The sequence below is a fragment of the Neoarius graeffei genome, chromosome 13 (genome assembly GCF_027579695.1).
Source record: "Neoarius graeffei isolate fNeoGra1 chromosome 13, fNeoGra1.pri, whole genome shotgun sequence".
Taxonomy (NCBI): Eukaryota; Metazoa; Chordata; class Actinopteri; order Siluriformes; family Ariidae; genus Neoarius; species Neoarius graeffei.
In genome coordinates, this window is record NC_083581.1 from 48,130,920 (window position 1) to 48,150,671 (window position 19,752).

At 41.4% G+C, this 19,752-nt stretch overlaps 1 protein-coding gene across 2 annotated transcripts in view; it reads left to right on the forward strand.

Annotated features, from left to right (window-relative positions):
• slc2a4rg (SLC2A4 regulator) overlaps window positions 1-19,752 on the forward strand; it is a 157,076-nt gene that overhangs the window by 104,068 nt on the left and 33,256 nt on the right. For both annotated transcript variants that reach the window (XM_060937921.1, XM_060937922.1), the window contains one exon: window positions 18,740-18,840. In XM_060937921.1, the coding sequence (XP_060793904.1) occupies window positions 18,740-18,840 (101 nt within the window). The remainder of the gene's footprint in view (window positions 1-18,739; window positions 18,841-19,752) is intronic.

The following is a 19,752-nucleotide window of genomic DNA, read 5'->3' on the forward strand; positions in this document are numbered from 1 at the left end:
GGGGAACTTCAAACTTGAAACTTGTGCTGGCGACTCACACTGTGGGTCCAGTTCCATTCTAAAACACTCCTTTCAGTCTGTAGACTATGTAACATCACTGGCACAGTGGTGTGTACGTAATTGTATCTGCCAAATAGTAAATTTACATTCAGGACAATGTTTCCTGAATCGGATTCTACTATTCGCTACTGTTATGGAGCACTTGCATGTGACGTCACAGCCGATCCAGATTGTGACAGACGCCATCGTGTCGGTCAAACGCCATATTCCGCCTTCTACTACTTCTGGTTCTACTTCTGCTTTTACTTCTACCTTTTCTTCTGGAAAACCCTACTATATACAATTCTACTACAACGGCTGTGGCTACAAGCTCTCCCTACCTGTGCACGTTTTTTGTTTTTTGTGTGTATTTTTGCGTGTTGTTCGTCTGTACCGGACTTCAATATCCACTACAACCGTATGGACTTACTGGACATTGGTTTCCAGCAGAAAATGACGGTTTGTAGCGATTTCCATCGCATGCACAACATTCCGGACGAGAAAAAAAAAAAAAAAAACATTCCGGGCGAGACCAGCGGGGTCTCCGTGGATTGTTATCGGAAGCAAAGCGAAGGAGGCGGCGCCGGGAGCAGAAGCAAAAGCAAGGCTACAGGCAGAGCCGGCCTGTTGACTAAGCTCAGAAAACAGCTACTCAAACCTCCACTGCCAAGCCTCTACCTCTCCAACGCCAGATCCATGTAAACAAGACGGACGATTTGGAATTACCTTATTCTATTCTATAATCGGCTGGTCAGTGCTATACTCAATACTTAAGGTGACTTACCCATCCAATGAGGATAGTTATTTTCTTGTTTACAAGATGCCACATCTGAGTCGCTGACAAATCCTGAATTTCTGTAAAGAAAACTGTCCAGAGATTTATAAGCACGCAGTGCTTCACCACTGAACAGCGAGGGAAAGTTGATGAGGTAATCATACACGTCCGGGTATTCCGCTGGCAGTTCAAAATCCGGTCGTGAAAACTCCGTCCGGAAAGCCATAAAGGTCACAAATCTGTAGATCGTTTATTTTAGACATGTATCTAGTTATCTGTTCATTAGAAAAATGAGCCGTGTAGTCCGTCGGTTGAAATTGATCCATTCTGTACACGAGTGCAGCAGTATTCAGCTGTGTTTTTGACCGACAAGATGGGGGTTGTGTACTTTGCGGTCACGTGACTGCAAGATCTCTATAGGCTAGTTTTGCAGTTCTAGTGTTTTCATGCTTTTGGGTACAGTTTAGTGTGTCTGTAGTGTTGTAGATCACAATCAAGACGGATACGATACAACATTACAGATTCTATACAGCCTGCATTCTTGGTGTTCGAACTATGCAACGGAGCATCCAGTTCCAGTTCTGATCGATGTTTGTTTGTTTTGGGTCGATCTTCCCTTGGGGAACAAAATGTAGTCCTTTGTTCCTTTTCCTGTTGTAAACAATTTGTAATGGAGATTGGTCCTCTCTCACATTTGGCACATTTCAGTGCTGTTTGATGTTTTAGTAGTCATGTTTGTTTTGATGGCAGGCCAGATGAGCTACTACGCCCTTGACGTTCTGGTTTGTATTTATTAATCCACAAAGTCCAGAAAACTGGCATTCCAAACAGGCTTTTCAGTAGGTTTGAAGGCTACATGAGTGGTCTTTTTTTTTTATATTCCAACAGTACCTACAGTGGTGCTTGAAAGTTTGTGAACCCTTAAGAATTTTCTATATTTCTGCATAAATATGACCTAAAACATCAGATTTTCACACAAGTCCTAAAAGTAGATAAAGAGAACCCAGTTAAACAAATGAGACAAAAATATTATACTTGGTCATTTATTTATTGAGGAAAATGATCCAATATTGCATATCTGTGAGTGGCAAAAGTATGCGAACCTCTAGGATTAGCAGTTAATTTGAAGGTGAAATTAGAGTCAGGTGTTTTCAATCAATGGGATGACAATCAGGTGAGAGTGGGCACCCTGTTTTATTTAAAGAACAGGGATCTATCAAAGTCTGATCTTCACAACACATGTTTGTGGAAGTGTATCATGGCACGAACAAAGGAGATTTATGAGGACCTCAGAAAAAGCATTGTTGATGCTCATCAGGCTGGAAAAGGTTACAAAACCATCTCTAAAGAGTTTGGACTCCACCAATCCACAGTCAGACAGATTGTGTACAAATGGAGGAAATTCGAGACCATTGTTACCCTCCCCAGGAGTGGTCGACCAACAAAGATCACTCCAAGAGCAAGGCGTTTAATAGTTGGCGAGGTCACAAAGGATCCCAGGGTAACTTCTAAGCAACTGAAGGCCTCTCTCACATTTAGCTAATATTCATGAGTCCACCATCAGGAGAACACTGAACAGCAATGATGTGCATGGCAGGGTTGCAAGGAGAAAGCCACTGCTCTCCAAAAAGAACATTACTGCTCATCTGCAGTTTGCTAAAGATCATGTGGACAAACCAGAAAGCTATTGGAAAAATGTTTTGTGGCTGGATGAGACCAAAATGGAACTTTTTGGTTTAAATGAGAAGCGTTATGTTTGGAGAAAGGAAAACACTGCATTCTAGCATAAGAACCTTATTCCATCTGTGAAACATGGTGGTGGTAGCATCATAGTTTGGGCCTGTTTTGCTGCATCTGGGCCAGGACGGCTTGCCATCATTGATGGAACAATGAATTCTGAATTATACCAGCAAATTCTAAAGGAAAATGTCAAGACATCTGTCCATGAACTGAATCTCAAGAGAAGGTGGGTCATGCAGCAAGACAACGACTCTAAGCACACAAGTCGTTCTACCAAAGAATGGTTAAAGAAGAATAAAGTTAATGTTTTGGAATGGCCAAGTCAAAGTCCTGACCTTAATCCAATGGAAATGTTGTGGAAGGACCTGAAGCGAGCAGTTCATGTGAGGAAACCCACCAACATCCCAGAGTTGAAGCTGTTCTGTACAGAGGAATGGGCTAAAATTCCTCCAAGCCGGTGTGCAGGACTGATCAACAGTTACCGCAAACGTTTAGTTGCAGTTATTGCTGCACAAGGGAGTCACACCAGATACTGAAAGCAAAGGTTCGCATACTTTTGCCACTCACAGATATGTAATATTGGATCATTTTCCTCAATAAATAAATGACCAAGTATAATAATTTTGTCTCATTTGTTTAACTGGGTTCTCTTTGTCTACTTTTAGGACTTGTGTGAAAATCTGATGATGTTTTAGGGCATATTTATGCAGAAATATAGAAAATTCTAAAGGGTTCGCAAACTTTCAAGCACCACTGTATATTATGAAAAGCGGTTAGTGTTGGTACACAATAATGGTGTGTAATGGTACATAACTGTGATTTGAGACAAAATTGCTAATTTGTTGAGTAGAGACAGATGGATGGGAAATTTGTCCATTTTATTGCTAGTGCAGCATCTCAGGATGGTGAGGAGACTAAAGTAGCCTGTATTAATTTTATTGCCGCTTGTTTTGAATGTGACTTCCAGTAACGTTTTACATTGTTGGCACACAAACTCCATCTTCTAGATTTTTGTAATATTAAACTGTAAATAAATTCACGAAACAAGGCATGATTGAGTTTCTCTCATGACTCATTTTGCAAAACAAGTGTGATCACATAAGGATTTGTGAGCAACCTTGTCTTATCTCTGTCTTGCTTCACTTTTGATGGATGGGGTTAAATTGCAGCCAGGATTTAACTTTTAAAATGCCGAATAAAGAGGCTGGGCCCGGACCTCTTGTTATCAGCTACTGCAAATCCGATCCAAGAGCTGCTTGTACCAAACAAGAAAAAGGACTTGTATTTGACTGTGTGAATGTGTTAAGTGTTAACATTGTGTACAGAACACTGAAGTTATCTGCTTATTGTACACTTTTCAGTGTCAGTGGTACACCCCCAAGGCCAAAGGTCATGACTAGGGTAGGGTATCGTTTGAATTTTACAGATATTGTTTCTGCTTATCAATTCTGATTGATTTTGTTTCAATTCCAAAGTGGCAAAAAAAAAAAAAAAGTTTAGATCGGGGTGTCACTCAAACTTTGCCGAAAGTTTGTACACCCTTATTCATAGGTTTTTCTGTATTGTAACTATTTTCTACATTGTAGAACAATACTGAAGACCTCAAAATTATGAAATAACCTATGGAACACGTATGGAATTATGCGGTAAACAAGAATGTGTTAAACAAAATGCATTTCATATTTTCGATTCTACAAAGTAGCCAGCGTTTACCTTGATGAAGCTTTGTACACTGTTAGCATTATCTTAACCAGCTTCATGAGGTAGTCACTTGGAACGCTTTTCAATGAACAGGCGCGCCTCGTCAAAAGTTAATTGGTGCAATTTCTTGCCGCCTTAATGTGTTTGAGATCAAACAGTAAATAGTAAATAATAACAATCCAGTAAATATCCAGATTCCACAACTGTAGTAATCCATATTATGTCTAGAACCGCTCAGCTAAGTAAAGAGAAACGACATCCATCGTTACTTTAAGACATGAAGTGTCTTTTAATGAATAAAAAATAAACCATTGAAACAGGTGTCAAAGCTTTTGAGTGGTACTGTATGGCATGCTGGGATTTATTTTTAATACTTATTTAATATTATTGACGAACACGAGTAACCTAGGCTCTGAAATTAGAATAGGATGTTTGTCGAAAAATAACCAACAGAAATGATTAAAGTGTATGCACTGTTGAATAATAACATTTATTATATTGATTATAAAGAAATGCTTCTTTTTTAAATGAACACATTCCTTTGTATAATCTCATTTTCTTGGATACCAGCCGCTTTAATAAGAAAGAGGATTAGCTAATTGGGATGTTGATGTTTCCTGTTCCTGGTTGTAAGCTGTGAGTAAGAGAGCGACGCTATAAGCCCAGATGTATTGTGAGTCAGGGAAGGAGTTTAGCGCAGAAGGAAAGTCAGTCAGGATTTGTAATATAAGCTGCAATTTACCCTGATTTTCACCTGTTGTTGTTTTAATCATTTTCAGTGGAATTTTCAGAGTATTTTTATGGCAACGTTATTAATCTAGAAAGATGCATAAAGATGAGATTGTTTGAGAGTAGCTTGTGCCTTCAATGATAAAATAAAAAATGGGATGAAAACAGCTTCTGCCCGTCGGTTTAAGTCGAACGCCATAAGATGAGCTCCTCCGCACTGTACGATGGCAGTTGCTCCACTTCATGTCTGCTGTGAAGTCGTGTTTGACGGGCCGTTTCAGTATTATGTTTTTCCCCCCCAAGTACACACAGGCCAAATAAAACAAGCCGGCGGTTTAGATAACAAAACATAACTTTGACTGTTTACCGTGGTTCGTTTTTCACACACTCGTCTTTCGCCATGTATGCCAGCTCATATCTAAACAAATAGACATGCTGTCGCATTGATGCGTGACCATTATATAGACAGGTCCTGGCAGAGAGCGACCTAGGGCCTTGCAAGTATGTAGCCTTTGTTTTTCAGTAATAAGGTTATCGCAGAACAAAGAGTTGTTTGGGTTTTTTAATTTTATTTATTTTTTTAATCAGGTACTTGATACCGGGAATTTTCAATTTAGTTCTTGGTTGGAACAGAGTTTTGGTTCCCAGCCTGAGTCATGACACACATCTGCTTCACGAGGAATAGGGAAAGTACAGTATTGCCGCTTTTCCACTACAAACGCGGCTGAGTCGGGCTGAGCCGTGCCGTGCTGAGTCGAGCTGAGCGGGGCTATTGGAGTTGCATTTCGACTACAACCGCGCTGAACCGTGCTGGCTGGAAGTGGGTGGACACATTGGGTGGAGTTAGCGAAAGTGGGTGGACGTTACGTGATGTCGTTAAGCAGCGCAAACAGTGACATCAGTGATCTTTTAAGCGGTAGTCTCACGACCCGGATAGTAAACAATAAACATGGAGGACATGGAGTCGTTAGTGTTGCTGGTCTTGGTGCTGTGGCTTGTTGTCACCGACAACGCCAACAGATACTGGCAAGAGCGTATAGATGAGGCGAGGCGCATAAGGCTTCAGAAATTCTCGTAATTCGGAATTCTTCTTCTTCCGGGTTTACGGTGTTTACAGATCCCAGCGTGCTCGCGGGGCGTGTGTGGGCATGTGAGGACACTCCTCCTCACCAATCAGTGCACAGGGGAGTGTCTGCTCACGCCCCCAACCTCACTCGGCTCGCTTCAGCCCCACTCCAAAACGGTGTGAGGTTTAGGGGCTAAGCAGGGCTGAAGCGAGCCGAGTCGTGCTGTTTTTTGGTAGTCGAAACGCGAGCCATGTCGGGCTGAAGTGAGCTGAAGCGAGCTGAAGTGAACTGAAAAAGGGTAGTGGAAAAGGGCCATATGTGTAGATAGGATGAGAAAGTTCCGAGTGTCCATGTATACCCAGTTAACCATTTGATGCCAAGTACGAGAGAGAATGAATGAATACCTTTCGAATAATGTTTATTACAAAGTCTAAAACAAGGATGGACACCAGCCAGGTGCCTTAACTTTCCAGACGAAGCTCATTTCACAGGACTCTGCTTTGTTTTTCACTGTATACCAACCAGGCACCGTCCTCACATGGAGGATTCATTTGTATTTCCTTCACTGGTTTATCAAGTGTAACATGCAGATACTTGTACTGAGATTAATATAAACTAGGGCTGAAACAAACAGTTTATCATAGAATGATCTGCCAGTTTGTTTTAAATGTTCTAAAGGCAGTCGTGCTGAATGATTTACACCTCTTTTAAAATGTACCATCTGTGCAGTATGTGATTTTCTTCTATGGCGCTTGACTTGGTTTTGGTGCGTTTTTACTTTTACACAGTAAATGTGATTGAAGATTTGTGTAGCAAAGAAAAAGAGCACATTATTGAATAATATTTCCTCCTCATGGTTATTTTTCCAGAAAGGAGATGGCTTGATCTTTTTGTTTTCAGCCATCGGTATTTCTTATAGGTTATGTTAAAGCTGTACTGCCTTTCAGATTTTTCAAGTGTAGGTCATAAAAAGAATTTTCCCTGACACCCAGTTATTTTTGTTTCGTGGACTGAAAGCTACTGGATTCGAATCACAGACTTCCAATTTTATTAGGTTTATCAAAATAGGATAATTAATGAATTTAGAGCCACGTGGCCTTAAATTCTCCACTATTTTTTCCTGCTTCACCATGATGCAATACAAGATACTACGACATGCATCACGTGGTGACTTTCCCCATTCACACAAGGCATTGTGGGATACAAATTTGAAACAGGAGAGAAAAATGGAGGACGTGAGTGTGCAAATGAAACGTGAAAGACTAACTACAATAACGGAAAGTGAGAAGACGTTATTTTGCAAAGGAAAGGAAACGCAGGACCAAACTAATAAATATCGGCGGTCAGCAAGCACCTCGGTGTGATCAGCTGTTCGTTTAGCGACAGAATGATGGAACTGTCGGCGCACAGTCAAGGTAAACCTGTAGATGGCAGTAATGCAACACTGTGGATGCCAGCTGCCGTAAAACCCAAAAGAAGGTAAGCCTGCGCGTGCGCACACGGACTTCCTCTGTCTGCTTGACTGCGTGAAGCGAGCGATTTCATGCACATTGTTTGCTTGGGAATCCCCTCAAATTAAATAACTTCCCAGCCACAGAATGGCCTGTTTTTTGGGGGAGATTACAAAAATAAACACATCACAGTGGCCAAATTTCAGAGGGAACTAAATTTCACCGATTTTATGAAATCGAAAGGGCGTCTAGCTTTAAAGTTTACTGTGATTTCTTCTGATCTGATTTGCTTCTGTCTTGTTATAATCTGAGCAGTCAACCTGGTTGCTAGATAAATCAGTCACTCTGTTTCTTGACTCTGACCTATCACACAACAGCTATCAGTCGGGGAGGGCGAGGCTATCGCATGCTTTCTCCGAGGCACGTGATGCCAGCCGACTCCATTTTTTTCAATTTGCTTGCTCTTGCAGCGTCAGGGGCAGCATACCACTTGAAGGAAAGTATTACCCGTCACCACCTCACGCATGAACTCACAAATGTCCATGATTGGCTCGTGTCACTGTATTTGACAGGGGAGAGAGAGAGAGAGAGAGAGAGAGGAGAGTACGTCACCCTTCCTTTTCTCAAAAAACCGAGTGCAGTTTTACACTTGTGCTTTTGTTAAGCAAACAATGCATGAAATGTAAAAAAAAAAATCTACAATGATAAATTTTCAAATTGGTTAGCAGTTATTTCAGTATCTCTTGATTAACTTGTATGGATATTGGACTATTAGAATTAGGCTATCGTGATGGATAAGACTTTTCAAATGTTCTGTCCAATAATGTGGTATGAGCTGTAGTGTTTTGTGCGTTCACATACAGACACACTCTGTCTGCAGTGTTATCAGCCACACAGCCTGTTCTGTTTACTCAAGCTGCTATCAGCTTATGTGTGCTGCCATGGTCAGGCCACACACACACGCACGCGCGCACACACACACACACGGAGCACATACTTGCACACATGCTGCTTGGGTGGAGACTTGTGCTGCGTTCAAGGCAAAGTTGCATGTAATTTCAGTGGTAGCTCCGTGGTTAAGACCTTGGACTACTGATCAGAAGGTTGCAAGTTCAAATCTCAGCGCTGCCACTGCTGGGTGCTTGAGCAAGATCCTCAACCCTCAACTGCTTGGTTGTGTAAATGAGATCTATGGGAATGTTATTCCCAACTACATCCAGTAAAAAAAACACTGAGAACTTCCCCAGCTTTGGGCAGTCTTCTCAAACACCAGTTCCTTCTGAGAACTTCCCCAGCTTTGGGTAGTCTTCTCAAACACCAGTTCCTTCTGAGAACTTCCCCAGCTTTGGGCAGTCTTCTCAAACACCAGTTCCTTCTGAGAACTTCCCCAGCTTTGGGTAGTCTTCTCAAACACCAGTTCCTTCTGAGAACTTCCCCAGCTTTGGGCAGTCTTCTCAAACACCAGTTCCTTCTGAGAACTTCCCCAGCTTTGGGTAGTCTTCTCAAACACCAGTTCCTTCTGAGAACTTCCCCAGCTTTGGGCAGTCTTCTCAAACACCAGTTCCTTCTGAGAACTTCCCCAGCTTTGGGCAGTCTTCTCAAACACCAGTTCCTTCTGAGAACTTCCCCAGCTTTGGGTAGTCTTCTCAAACACCAGTTCCTTCTGAGAACTTCCCCAGCTTTGGGCAGTCTTCTCAAACACCAGTTCCTTCTGAGAACTTCCCCAGCTTTGGGTAGTCTTCTCAAACACCAGTTCCTTCTGAGAACTTCCCCAGCTTTAAGGAAACTGCGAGTAGCTGATGATGGAGCATTTGTAGGCAGCAAACAGCCATGTTCTTTTGTTTTGTTCACTACTTCAGTGATTGGGGTTATTTTTATAGCCAAACACTACATTTGGGCATCTTTAGGGTTGTTTACAACAATTTGGAAGCAATCTATCTATGAGGTGTAAGCCTTGGTAAGTCATGTGGTGTGCAAGATGCGTCACAATGTCGGATTCTCACACATACTTTGTACTCGGAACATGATATTAGAATTCCGGAGAGAGTAAGATGGCAACGCCAAGAGACATTTTATTTTAAAAGAAAAATAATCTATACACATTTATACAAGTATAAATATGAACCAATTAACACTGGAACATGTCTGATGATATCGGTCAGTATAAAGGAGGGTTTTTTTTTTTTGTGCCTTCTAGTAGCTTTTTATGAACTTTTACATGCTCTTGCAACAACCTCTGGGTGGAATTCCCCATCATCACTGACTCGTCCAGCAGCCCCGTGATCAGCAAGGCTGAAGTACTGAAAACCTTCAGAGCCCCTCTTCTGCTTCCTGTATCCCCATAACTGTGTCAGTCACACACAGCTCCAACATAGTGATATGTAAGAATGGTTGGAATGATTATCAGTTTTTCCTTGCTGTAAAACTCGAGCACAAAAAGTGCAGATGTAAAATGCAGACGTGTCAATTCACGATTTGTTTTGATTAATGATAATGGGTTCACAATTTAATTTTCTCATAATATTTTTGAAAAAAAAATTAAATGAATGCATTTTTTTGGTAATAAAACTTTAATGTTTATTTTCCTATTCTTTATTAACGTAATATTCCTTTTGTTAAATTAAAAAAAAATCTTTTCATTTTCTTAATTACCAACAATATTTACACATTTGTAATGTTGGAATAAAATATAAAGGCCTATTTAACTAAAATATTCCTATTATTAAAAATGAAAAAAGTTAAATAAGCCTTTTCTTAATATACTTTTTTTTTTTTTAAACATTTTTAATACAGCCAATTTTTCCTCTCTTTTCTTTAGCTTTTGGCAGTCTTTAAAAAGATGGCATCTATCTTATCATATACATTCTTTCTAAAAGGGTTTGAGGGAGCACAAGAACATCTCCAGCCTGTAGAAGTTGGAAAGTATGAGATGTGATGACGTAAAAACTTGAAACAATGAAGTGTAAAAAGTTGTTTTTTTACACCCGAGATGTATTTGGAACAATATTACTCTGAAACCTTTGACAAAACCCATGGGGGTGGGGTCACATCTCCTCATCATAATGACTTCAGAGTACTCCTACCCGACACGCCTCCCCATCAACCAATCAGCATTCGTCTGAAGGATGGTTGATGCACAACACCATATTAGTTGCAATCAGAAATATTCAACTCCCCAAAGATTTTAAGGATTTATCATTTAAGGTTTTTTCAAAGAGCAAGATTCTGCTTTGGATAACTTCTTATGAGTTGAGTGATACATAAAATCAACACAGAAAAGGCATGATGTAGTATTTGTGTGTAACAGTATATTTTGTTAAGATAGCCATGTCACAATTATTCAGCCCCTATATAATACTGTTGTTTTTAAAGCTTTCTGACAGTTTTTATGGCCTAAAGTGGAATTGAAGCATAATTAAGCCTTTGGGAACTCTATAATGATCCTTCATTTGCTTCTGCTGTGATGCATATATAAACCCCACCCATGAAAGTATTCAAGGTCAGTTGCAATCATAGGAAAGACAAAGGAGCTTCCACAAAAGCTGAGAGAGGAGATTATTTCATCACACCTAAAGGGCCTTGGATATAAGATTTCCAAAAAATTTGACATTTCCAAGAGGCACCATTGGGAGCATTATAAGGAAGTTTAAAACTTGTGGAACAGCTGCAAACCTGCCTGGCCGTGGAAGAAAAGCCCAAAATTTCACCAAGGACCCTTAGCCACTTAGTCAGGACAACTAAAAAAAAAAAAAACATGAGTGCAAGACACCTACAGGATGACATGATGAAGGCTGGTACAAGTGCTTCAGTGGCAACTAGGGCTGTGCCGATAGACGATGCCATCGTCCATCGACAATGGTGGTCATCCATCACGATGGAGAGCCACCATCGTGATACCACGCCCCCTCCTGTCATAATCATGCATATACGGTATCATCTGGGCCTATTTAACCTAAAAAGTTAGTTTTTTTGTTAGTTTAGTTAGTTAGTTTTGTTTAATATATAAATATATAACATATAATTATAAATACATAATTATATAAATCATTATAAAGTGATATCCTATTACCGCTGGTTCACGTAGGCTATGGTGCAGGGACGTGCTAGTGAACATAACATGTGGCTACACAAATACAGTATGCTACTAATAATAAATTTTGACTTCATTTTTTAGCCTACACTATACTTTTAATGTAAAATTTGTCATGTTGTTCAAACAAATAGCCACTATTAACGACTTCAGTCGGGAAATATTGCACCCCAAACGGCAGTGAAGCGCAGACTTCGGCAGAAGTCAAATAACTTTAATCTGGTAAATAGGCCTACTTTCAGACACAAAATGGTCCACTCTAAGCCATAATGTCAAACCAAATGGAAGAATGAAGGTGATTCTGACAAATGTGAAGACAGTAAAAAAAAAACCACTACAATATTAAATCATGATTTTTAAAAGCTGGCGCAATAATTCAAACACTAATAAATTGGAAAAATTAGCGCGTTCAAGTGCGCACTAAAGGCCGAAACGCATCTTCAATTGATATGGTGTAAATAAACCATGAGTAATAGCTTAAGTGTAGTTTATTCTCATAATTTGAATACTAATCTTTCATTGTTAGAGCAGATTAATATCTTACCGTGATCAGCGAGTGCTCGGGGAGGTTCATTTCCACCTGCGCTTTGCGCAGCTCATTTCTCCGAAGCCAGCTGTGCGCAAACGCAGTGTTGACTGCTCAGCAAACTCCAAATGCTCGGTCTGTACTGGCCCTCTGTTGCGCAAGCGAGTTGGTTATGGCCAGGTTCAAATTGTGCCCAAAACAACTTAACCACGGCCATTTCAATTGCCTGATGGCTGTGACAATATTCGCCTCGTTGTTATGCAGGCGATCTTTTTCTCCTCTATTTTCCATTCGGCAAGTGTCTCGCGCAATGCGTCTTCTAAATTGTCCGCTGAATGTGTCTCTGGCATGAAACTCGTCTGCAGGCATTTGGACTGCATTGCCCACTCTCGGTCCACATAATGTACGGTAGCTGACATATAGGGCATCATGTTGCAGCTGGACCACATATCCGTTGTCAAGGCCAAATATTCCACATCACCTCGCGCTTTTTTTTCTTTACGTGCCAAAGCCTCGGATGAGTATCTAATACTTTTAATAATAATAATATATTTAATAATGTGGTATTAACCCCCCCCGCCCACGATATGATCGTCCATCACGATGTTTGCACTGTAAACATCGTCGATGCCAATTAAGGGGACATCGCACAGCCCTAGTGGCAACTATAAGACTTGCACTGAATAAACAAGGATTTCATGGCTGGACTCCAAGAAGCAACACACTCCACTCTTGACCACAAGGAACATCAAAAGTCGACTAGAATATGCCAGGAGGAATTTGGATAAGACTGCAGAGTTTTGGGGGAAGAGTTCTATGGACTGATGAAACCAAACTGGAACTGTTTGGACATATGGAACAGCGGTATGTCTGGTGTGCGAAAGGCCAAGCTTATGACCAGAAGAATATCATCCTCACAGTCAAGCATGGAGGTGGGTCATTGATGATGTGGAGCTGTTTTTCTGTGGCAGGAACTGGCAGTCTTGATTGTGTACCTGGCATCATGGATTCCCAGAAATACCAGGCCATTTTAAAGAGGAACGTGATTCCTTCTGTTGACAAATTAAACCTTGGTGATCAATGGACTTTCCAGCAAGACATTGATCCCAAGCACACCTCCAAGTCAACCAAAGCTTGGTTGAGAAAAAGATGCTGGAGTAGCCTTCTCAGTCACCAGATTTAAATCCAATTGAAAATCTTGGGTTGGATTTAAAGAAGGCAGTTGTAGCACGGAAGCCATCAAACATCACTGAGCTAGAGGCTTTTGCACGTGAAGAATGGGCAAAGATACCAATCGAGAGGTGTAAGAAGCTTGTCAGCACTTACCGAAAACGTTTGTTAGAAGTTATAAAAGCTAAAGGATGCTCCACAAAGTACTGAAGCTGGGGGTTGAATAACAGTGCACATGCACGTGTTAAAAGATTTACATTTTCATTTGAACTTAAAGTTAAGTCAGCTTCTATTGTCAAAATAACTCCTATGCATCAATAAATGTTTTTTGTTTAATGAGGTTTTTGTCATTTATTGTCGTTATCTTTCATCTACATCACTATAATGTCTTTTGGGGTGAGGGGTTGAATATTTCTGATTGCAACTAATAAATATATAAAATATATGTGTATGGGGCAGCACGGTGGTGTAGTGGTTAGTGCTGTCTCCTCACAGCAAGAAGGTCCGGGTTCGAGCCCCGTGACCGACGAGGGCCTTTCTGTGCGGAGTTTGTATGTTCTCTCCGTGTCCGCGTGGGTTTCCTCCGGGTGCTCCGGTTTCCCCCACAGTCCAAAGACATGCAGGTTAGGTTAACTGGTGGCTCTAAATTGACCGTAGGTGTGAATGTGAGTGTGAATGACCTGGCGACTTGTCCAGGGTGTACCCCACCTTTCGCCCGTAGTCAGCTGGGATAGGCTCCAGCTTGCCTGCGACCCTGTAGAACAGGATAAAGCGGCTAGACATGATGAGATGATGTACATGTGTGTACATGCTATGCATACTGACAAACCCCTTCTCGGTGTTGTGATGTAAATATGTGTCTGTGCAGATATATACTGTAAACTGGGCCCAAATCGAGCACTACACTGTGTATTGTGTGAAATGGTTTGAAATGTGTATCCTTCAATTACCATAGTGCTGCATTTGAGGGCAGCCGGACATGCGGTTCTAGTCCGGCCATGCCATCTCCTGTTTCCACACTTCCTCAGTCACCTCTCCCCTCCTCACCCAGCACGGCTTCATCATTCCAAACCAAGATAGACACGGAGTCCTGTTTGTTTGTGCACATTTTATAAAATCTCTCCCTTTTTCTTGTCCTGTCTCTTTTCCTTGATTGAAATGGAGGCGATTTCTTCATATTTTATTTATGCTCTTTGGTCTGTTAACTTTCTCCCCAACTCTCTCTCTCTCTCTCTCTCTCTCTGTCTCTCTCCCTCCACTCTGACCCAATTTAAAGGGAAAAAAAAATGCAGTTTGGGCTTGGCTTGCACAGCAGCCCCAAACCAGTTTGTGCTGGTTATGTAGCCATACACTTGAGTGCTGGGAGGAGTTGGAACTTCAACTACAACCCTTAAAGAAGCTGTGTGTGTGTGTGTGTGTGTGTGTGTGTGTGTGTGTGTGTGTGTTGCTCAATGTGTAGCCAGAATTTGCCCTAACGATTGGGGGACATTTGGCCATTACAAAAAGTGATCCAAAATATTGTGTGTGTATAAATTAAAATAAATAAATAATCAGTGTTGCCACTGTGCATTAAGTTGTTTTGTGTGCACCACCGTTTGTTTCCTTTCCTCCATATCACATTTTTCATTTGAGTAGCGGCTCAGGCTGCAAGGCAGAGAAGAGAAGTTTCAGAGATCAGTGCAGGGGTGGAGAGAGGAAAGCAGAGGGGGGATTTCTGATTATGTAACACACAGCTCTGTGCTCTTTTATTAGATTAGTGCAGATCTGGATGAATTGTCTCTGTGGAAAGCTGGAAGGCTTCATGTGTGTTTGTCTAAGAATGCATCACTGCAGTTCAATTTATTTCAGTTCAATTTTGGTAATTTCAAGTATATTTACGATCAAAATAATATCATACATTATAGCTGTTATTCTGGTGGTGTTTTTTTTTAATATGTCCAACATGCTCATCCGTTCACTCACCCACTCAGTTACTCACTCATTCGCTCAGCCGCCCACTCACATATAAACATTTAGCAGGCTAAATGCTTTACACCAGCGGCATTATCGGCACTCTAATAGAGAGGGTTGCGTAGGAATAGCAGTAATATCATGGATATCCACTGAATGAGGTAAAAAAAAAAATGGTAATAAAATGAATGCTGGCAATTATGGTGGTAAAAGAATGTTGTAGTCAGTAAGATCCATTTGCGTGTTGCGCAAAAAGTTATTGGCAAAAGGCTTGACTAAACAAATATGTTTTCAGCCTAGACTTAAACACGGAGTCTGAGTCCCGAACACTTTTTAGAAGGCTGTTCCATAATTATGGGGCTCTGTAAGAGAAGGCTCTGCCTCCTAATGTAGTTTTCACTATTTGAGCTACCAACAAATATCCTGCACCTTTTGATCTGAAGTAGACATGATTGGTCATAAAAGACCAGAAGTTCACTCGGATAACGTGGCACGAGATTATTCAGTGCTTTATAGGTCAATAGTAGTATTTTATAATCAATACGAAACTTGATTGGGAGCCAGTTCCATGTGGATAAGACAGGGGTGATTGTGGTCATATCTTTTAGTTCTAGTAAGGACTCTCACTGCTGCATTCTGGACTAACTGGACATTGTTTATGTACCTACTAAAGCATCCAGAAATTGAGGCATTACAGTAATCCAACCTAGAGGTAACAAAAGCGTTTTTTCTGCATTGCATAGTGACCTTTTATATATCTTAGCAATATTTCTGAAATGAAAGAAGGCTGTCCTCGTAATATTATCTACATGAGTTTCAAATGAAAGACTGAAGTCAGTGATCACCCCAAGGTCTTTTACTGCTGCACGTGATGAAACAGAAAGGCCATCCAGAGTTACTGATGCCCCTTTTCCACCAAAGCAGTTCCAGGGCTGGTTTGGGGCCAGTGCTTAGTTTGGAACCGGGTTTTCTGTTTCCACTGACAAAGAACCAGCTCTGGGGCCAGAAAAACTGGTTCCAGGGTAGCACCAGCTCTCTGCTGGGCCAGAGGAAAGAACCGCTTACGTCAGCGGGGGGGCGGAGTTGTTAAGACCAACAACAATAACAAGACCGCGAAAGATCGCCATTTTTAAGCGACGAGAAGCAGCAGCTGTACAAACGCGAAGTCATCCATTATTATTATTATTGTTGTTGCTGCTGCTGCTGCTTCTTCCGTGTTGTTTTTGCCTCGATATTCGCGCCAAGGTTTATGTAAACGTAACGACGTAACTGACGTATACAGCGACGTAACTGACGTATATAGCGACGTAATGACGTGGCTCCGCTTAGCACCGCGAGCTATGGAAAAGCAAACTGGTTCTCAGCTGGCTCGCGAGTTGAACGAGTTGTGAACCAGCACCAACACTGGCCCCGAACCAGCCGTGGAACTGATTTGGTGGAAAAGGGGTATGTGTAATCAGAAGACTTACTTCTAGCTGCATGTAGTCCTAGTACAAGTACTTCTGTCTTCTCCTTTACACATTCTTCAGTTTTAAGTGGCATGGGTTATTTAATTCAGACAGGGCCAGTACTTCTCAGCCATTCTGTTCTTAACACAAAGTGTTGGATTGCACGTCTTGGATACATCAAGGAAACCGAGATGGAACCACCTTTACAGCTGTGTTCACATATATACCGGTACGATAGTGGTATAACTGTATTGATACAAAGTATCCCGGTACAGTTTAGTGCATCTGTCCACACTAGCGAGAAATGTTTGCGGTTTTCTTTCACGGTAGTTGAAATGCGCGTGCGCGAAATGTTTCCGTGGTTACCGAGTAACTTCCTTCCGAGAATATGGCGGATGAAACAACGTGTGTGCGCTTTTTGTTGTCAGTGTACAGTCTGTATTTCTGGTGGTCATTTATTCAGTCGAATCGTATAAAACGCGCGAGGCAGTTGAGAAAGAAACAAAGAAAACGAATCTCCGTTCTTCACTATTTTATTCAGCAAAGACATCGATTGAGATGTGTGACTTTGCGCATGCGCATTATATTTGTATCGATACAGAGCCGCTTCATCTGTCCACACTACACAAAGCGCTACAGTACCGATACTGTACCGGTACGAAACCCATACATTTGTGGGTTTCGTACCGATACAGTTATACCGCTACAGTACCGGTATAGTTGCTAGTGTGGACAGGTGTTGCGGTACGAAAGTAGTTTCGTATCGGTACAAAATCCCTAGTGTGGACAGGGTATACGTCTCCGTGTTTTGGCAGACTGTAAATGATGAAATACATTAGTCTGTGTTACTTCAAGCAGGGATGCAGAACATCTCACAGCTTATAGCCTGGATTCTAACACTGGCTCGTATGAGATGGACACAAATGTTCTGTAGTATAAAGAAGGTTACATTTTCATACAGGTCTCGGGTAGCCCTTCTGACTTGAAGGGTTAACCTTGCCATCGTTATAGTATGGCAGATGCGCCACATAAATGGATTTTTAAAAACTTGTGTAATCGTCAGTATGATGGTTTTTCTCTGACAAAATGTTTTTTACCATGTATGGAAGGAGTCTCCAGTGGTAGCATTTTGTAACAGTAAAGAGGTAAAGCTATAACTTTAATGTATTTAAATGTAGGATCTTCAGGATGGAGGACTTTACCATTTCAATAGATAACAGTAATTAACTTTGGTTTTTTTTTGGATTTTCCACAATATTTAAACATAATTTGTAAACAGGCAAAAAGTATGCCGTGTACATTGATAGGACACTGTGGGCGGTACGGTGGTGTAGTGGTTAGCACTGTCGTCTCACAGCAAGAAGGTTCTGGGTTCGAGCCCAGTGGCCGACGGGCCTTTCTGTGTGGAGTTTGCATGTTCTCCCTGTGTCTGCGTGGGTTTCCTCCAGGTGCTCCTGTTTCCCCCACAGTCCAAAGACATGTGGTTAGGGTAACATGGGGCAGCCATGGCCTGAGTTTGGGCTGAAGTGCCCTTGATCAAGGCCCCCAACTGCTCCCCAGGTGCTGTAGCATAGCTGCCCACTGCTCTGGGTATGTGTGTGTGCTCACTGCTTGCTTGTGTGTGTTCACTGCTTCAGATGGGTTAAAAGCAGAGGTTAAATTTCACTGTGCACTCAAGTCTGTGCTTGAGTGTACGTGTGACAAAGGCTTCTTGGCATGGCTTCTTTAATTAGTAAAAATGTTGCCAAATTCATAACACTACATGCCAAGCCATGTCGGCCACTTGGTCATTGATGTATCTAATTTTTTCTGTAATAGCCTGCCTCTGTTTTATTCTTTACATAGCATAGCACATTTAAGTATTAAGAATGAATGAATGAATTTTATTGTGCCATGTGAAAGTAAATTAATGTAAAAAAAATTATAAAGCAGTTACTGATATGTGACAATTTGATAATATGGTTTTGATACCTTGCCACTTCAGTATTTTAATGACAGACTTGATCCTCTCTCTGTCTGTGTGTCTCTGTCTCTCTGTCTGTGTCATCCATAGGAAACCCTCAGGCCATGCTGATAAGGAGGTGATGGCAGCTACAGTCTTGACCACTCTGTCCACAAGCTCTCTTGTGCTCAACCCTTCTTCTGGTGCCTCAGGTAGGTACTAAGTCTGCTTAACACTCCTAATTTCATCACTAAAATTAAAAAAAAAAAAAAGCCTGTCCAGCAATTTTTTGTTCCCATTGAACACCGATGCAACAGAATACTTTTTGCAGTAATCACCATTCAGATGTTTGTTATTTGGGCCCCAGGATCAGGGGCTATGTCATACCATAGTCAAATTCAGCTAAATTGTATTTATCTTATGCAGTAAAATGTTTGAACACATTGGGCTTAAATGGGATAACAAGAATAGATGAACAACATTTACATTATTTAATAAAGTAAAATATGAGTGGATCCATTTTCAAGTAGAAGTTCTCCAGACACAGAGCGAATCTCTTATAAGAGAGGGTTACACATAGGGTAAGTGAGTGCGCAATGAGATTTCCATCCTCTCAGCTCTGCTCATGAGTTTAAAAAGTTGCTGATGCTGCCCCAACCCATCCATCCATTATCTACACCGCTTATCTGCCATGGTCACAAGGGAAGCTGGAGCCAATCCCAGCTGACTTTGGGCGACAGGCAGGGTACAACCTTGGCAGGTCACCAGTCTTTCACAGGGCTAAGACAGAGATGAACAGACATTCACACCTTTGGGCCATTTAGAGTAGCCAGCTGACCAAATCCACGTGACCGTGGAAGGAAACCCACATAGGCACGGGAAGACCATGCAAACTCCACACAGAAAAGCCCCTGTCAGCCGTGAGGTTCAAACCCAGAACCTTCTTATTGTGAGGTGACCGTGCTAATCACTGTGCCACCCACACCAGTCCATGATTGACTGATATTTTATGTTGAACAGACACTATAGTATCTCAATTGGTAAATGTACCACATCTGTTTTATATTTTATTTAGTCACACAGGTGAAAATTTACCATAGCTAGGTGAAACTTAGCCTTGCGTT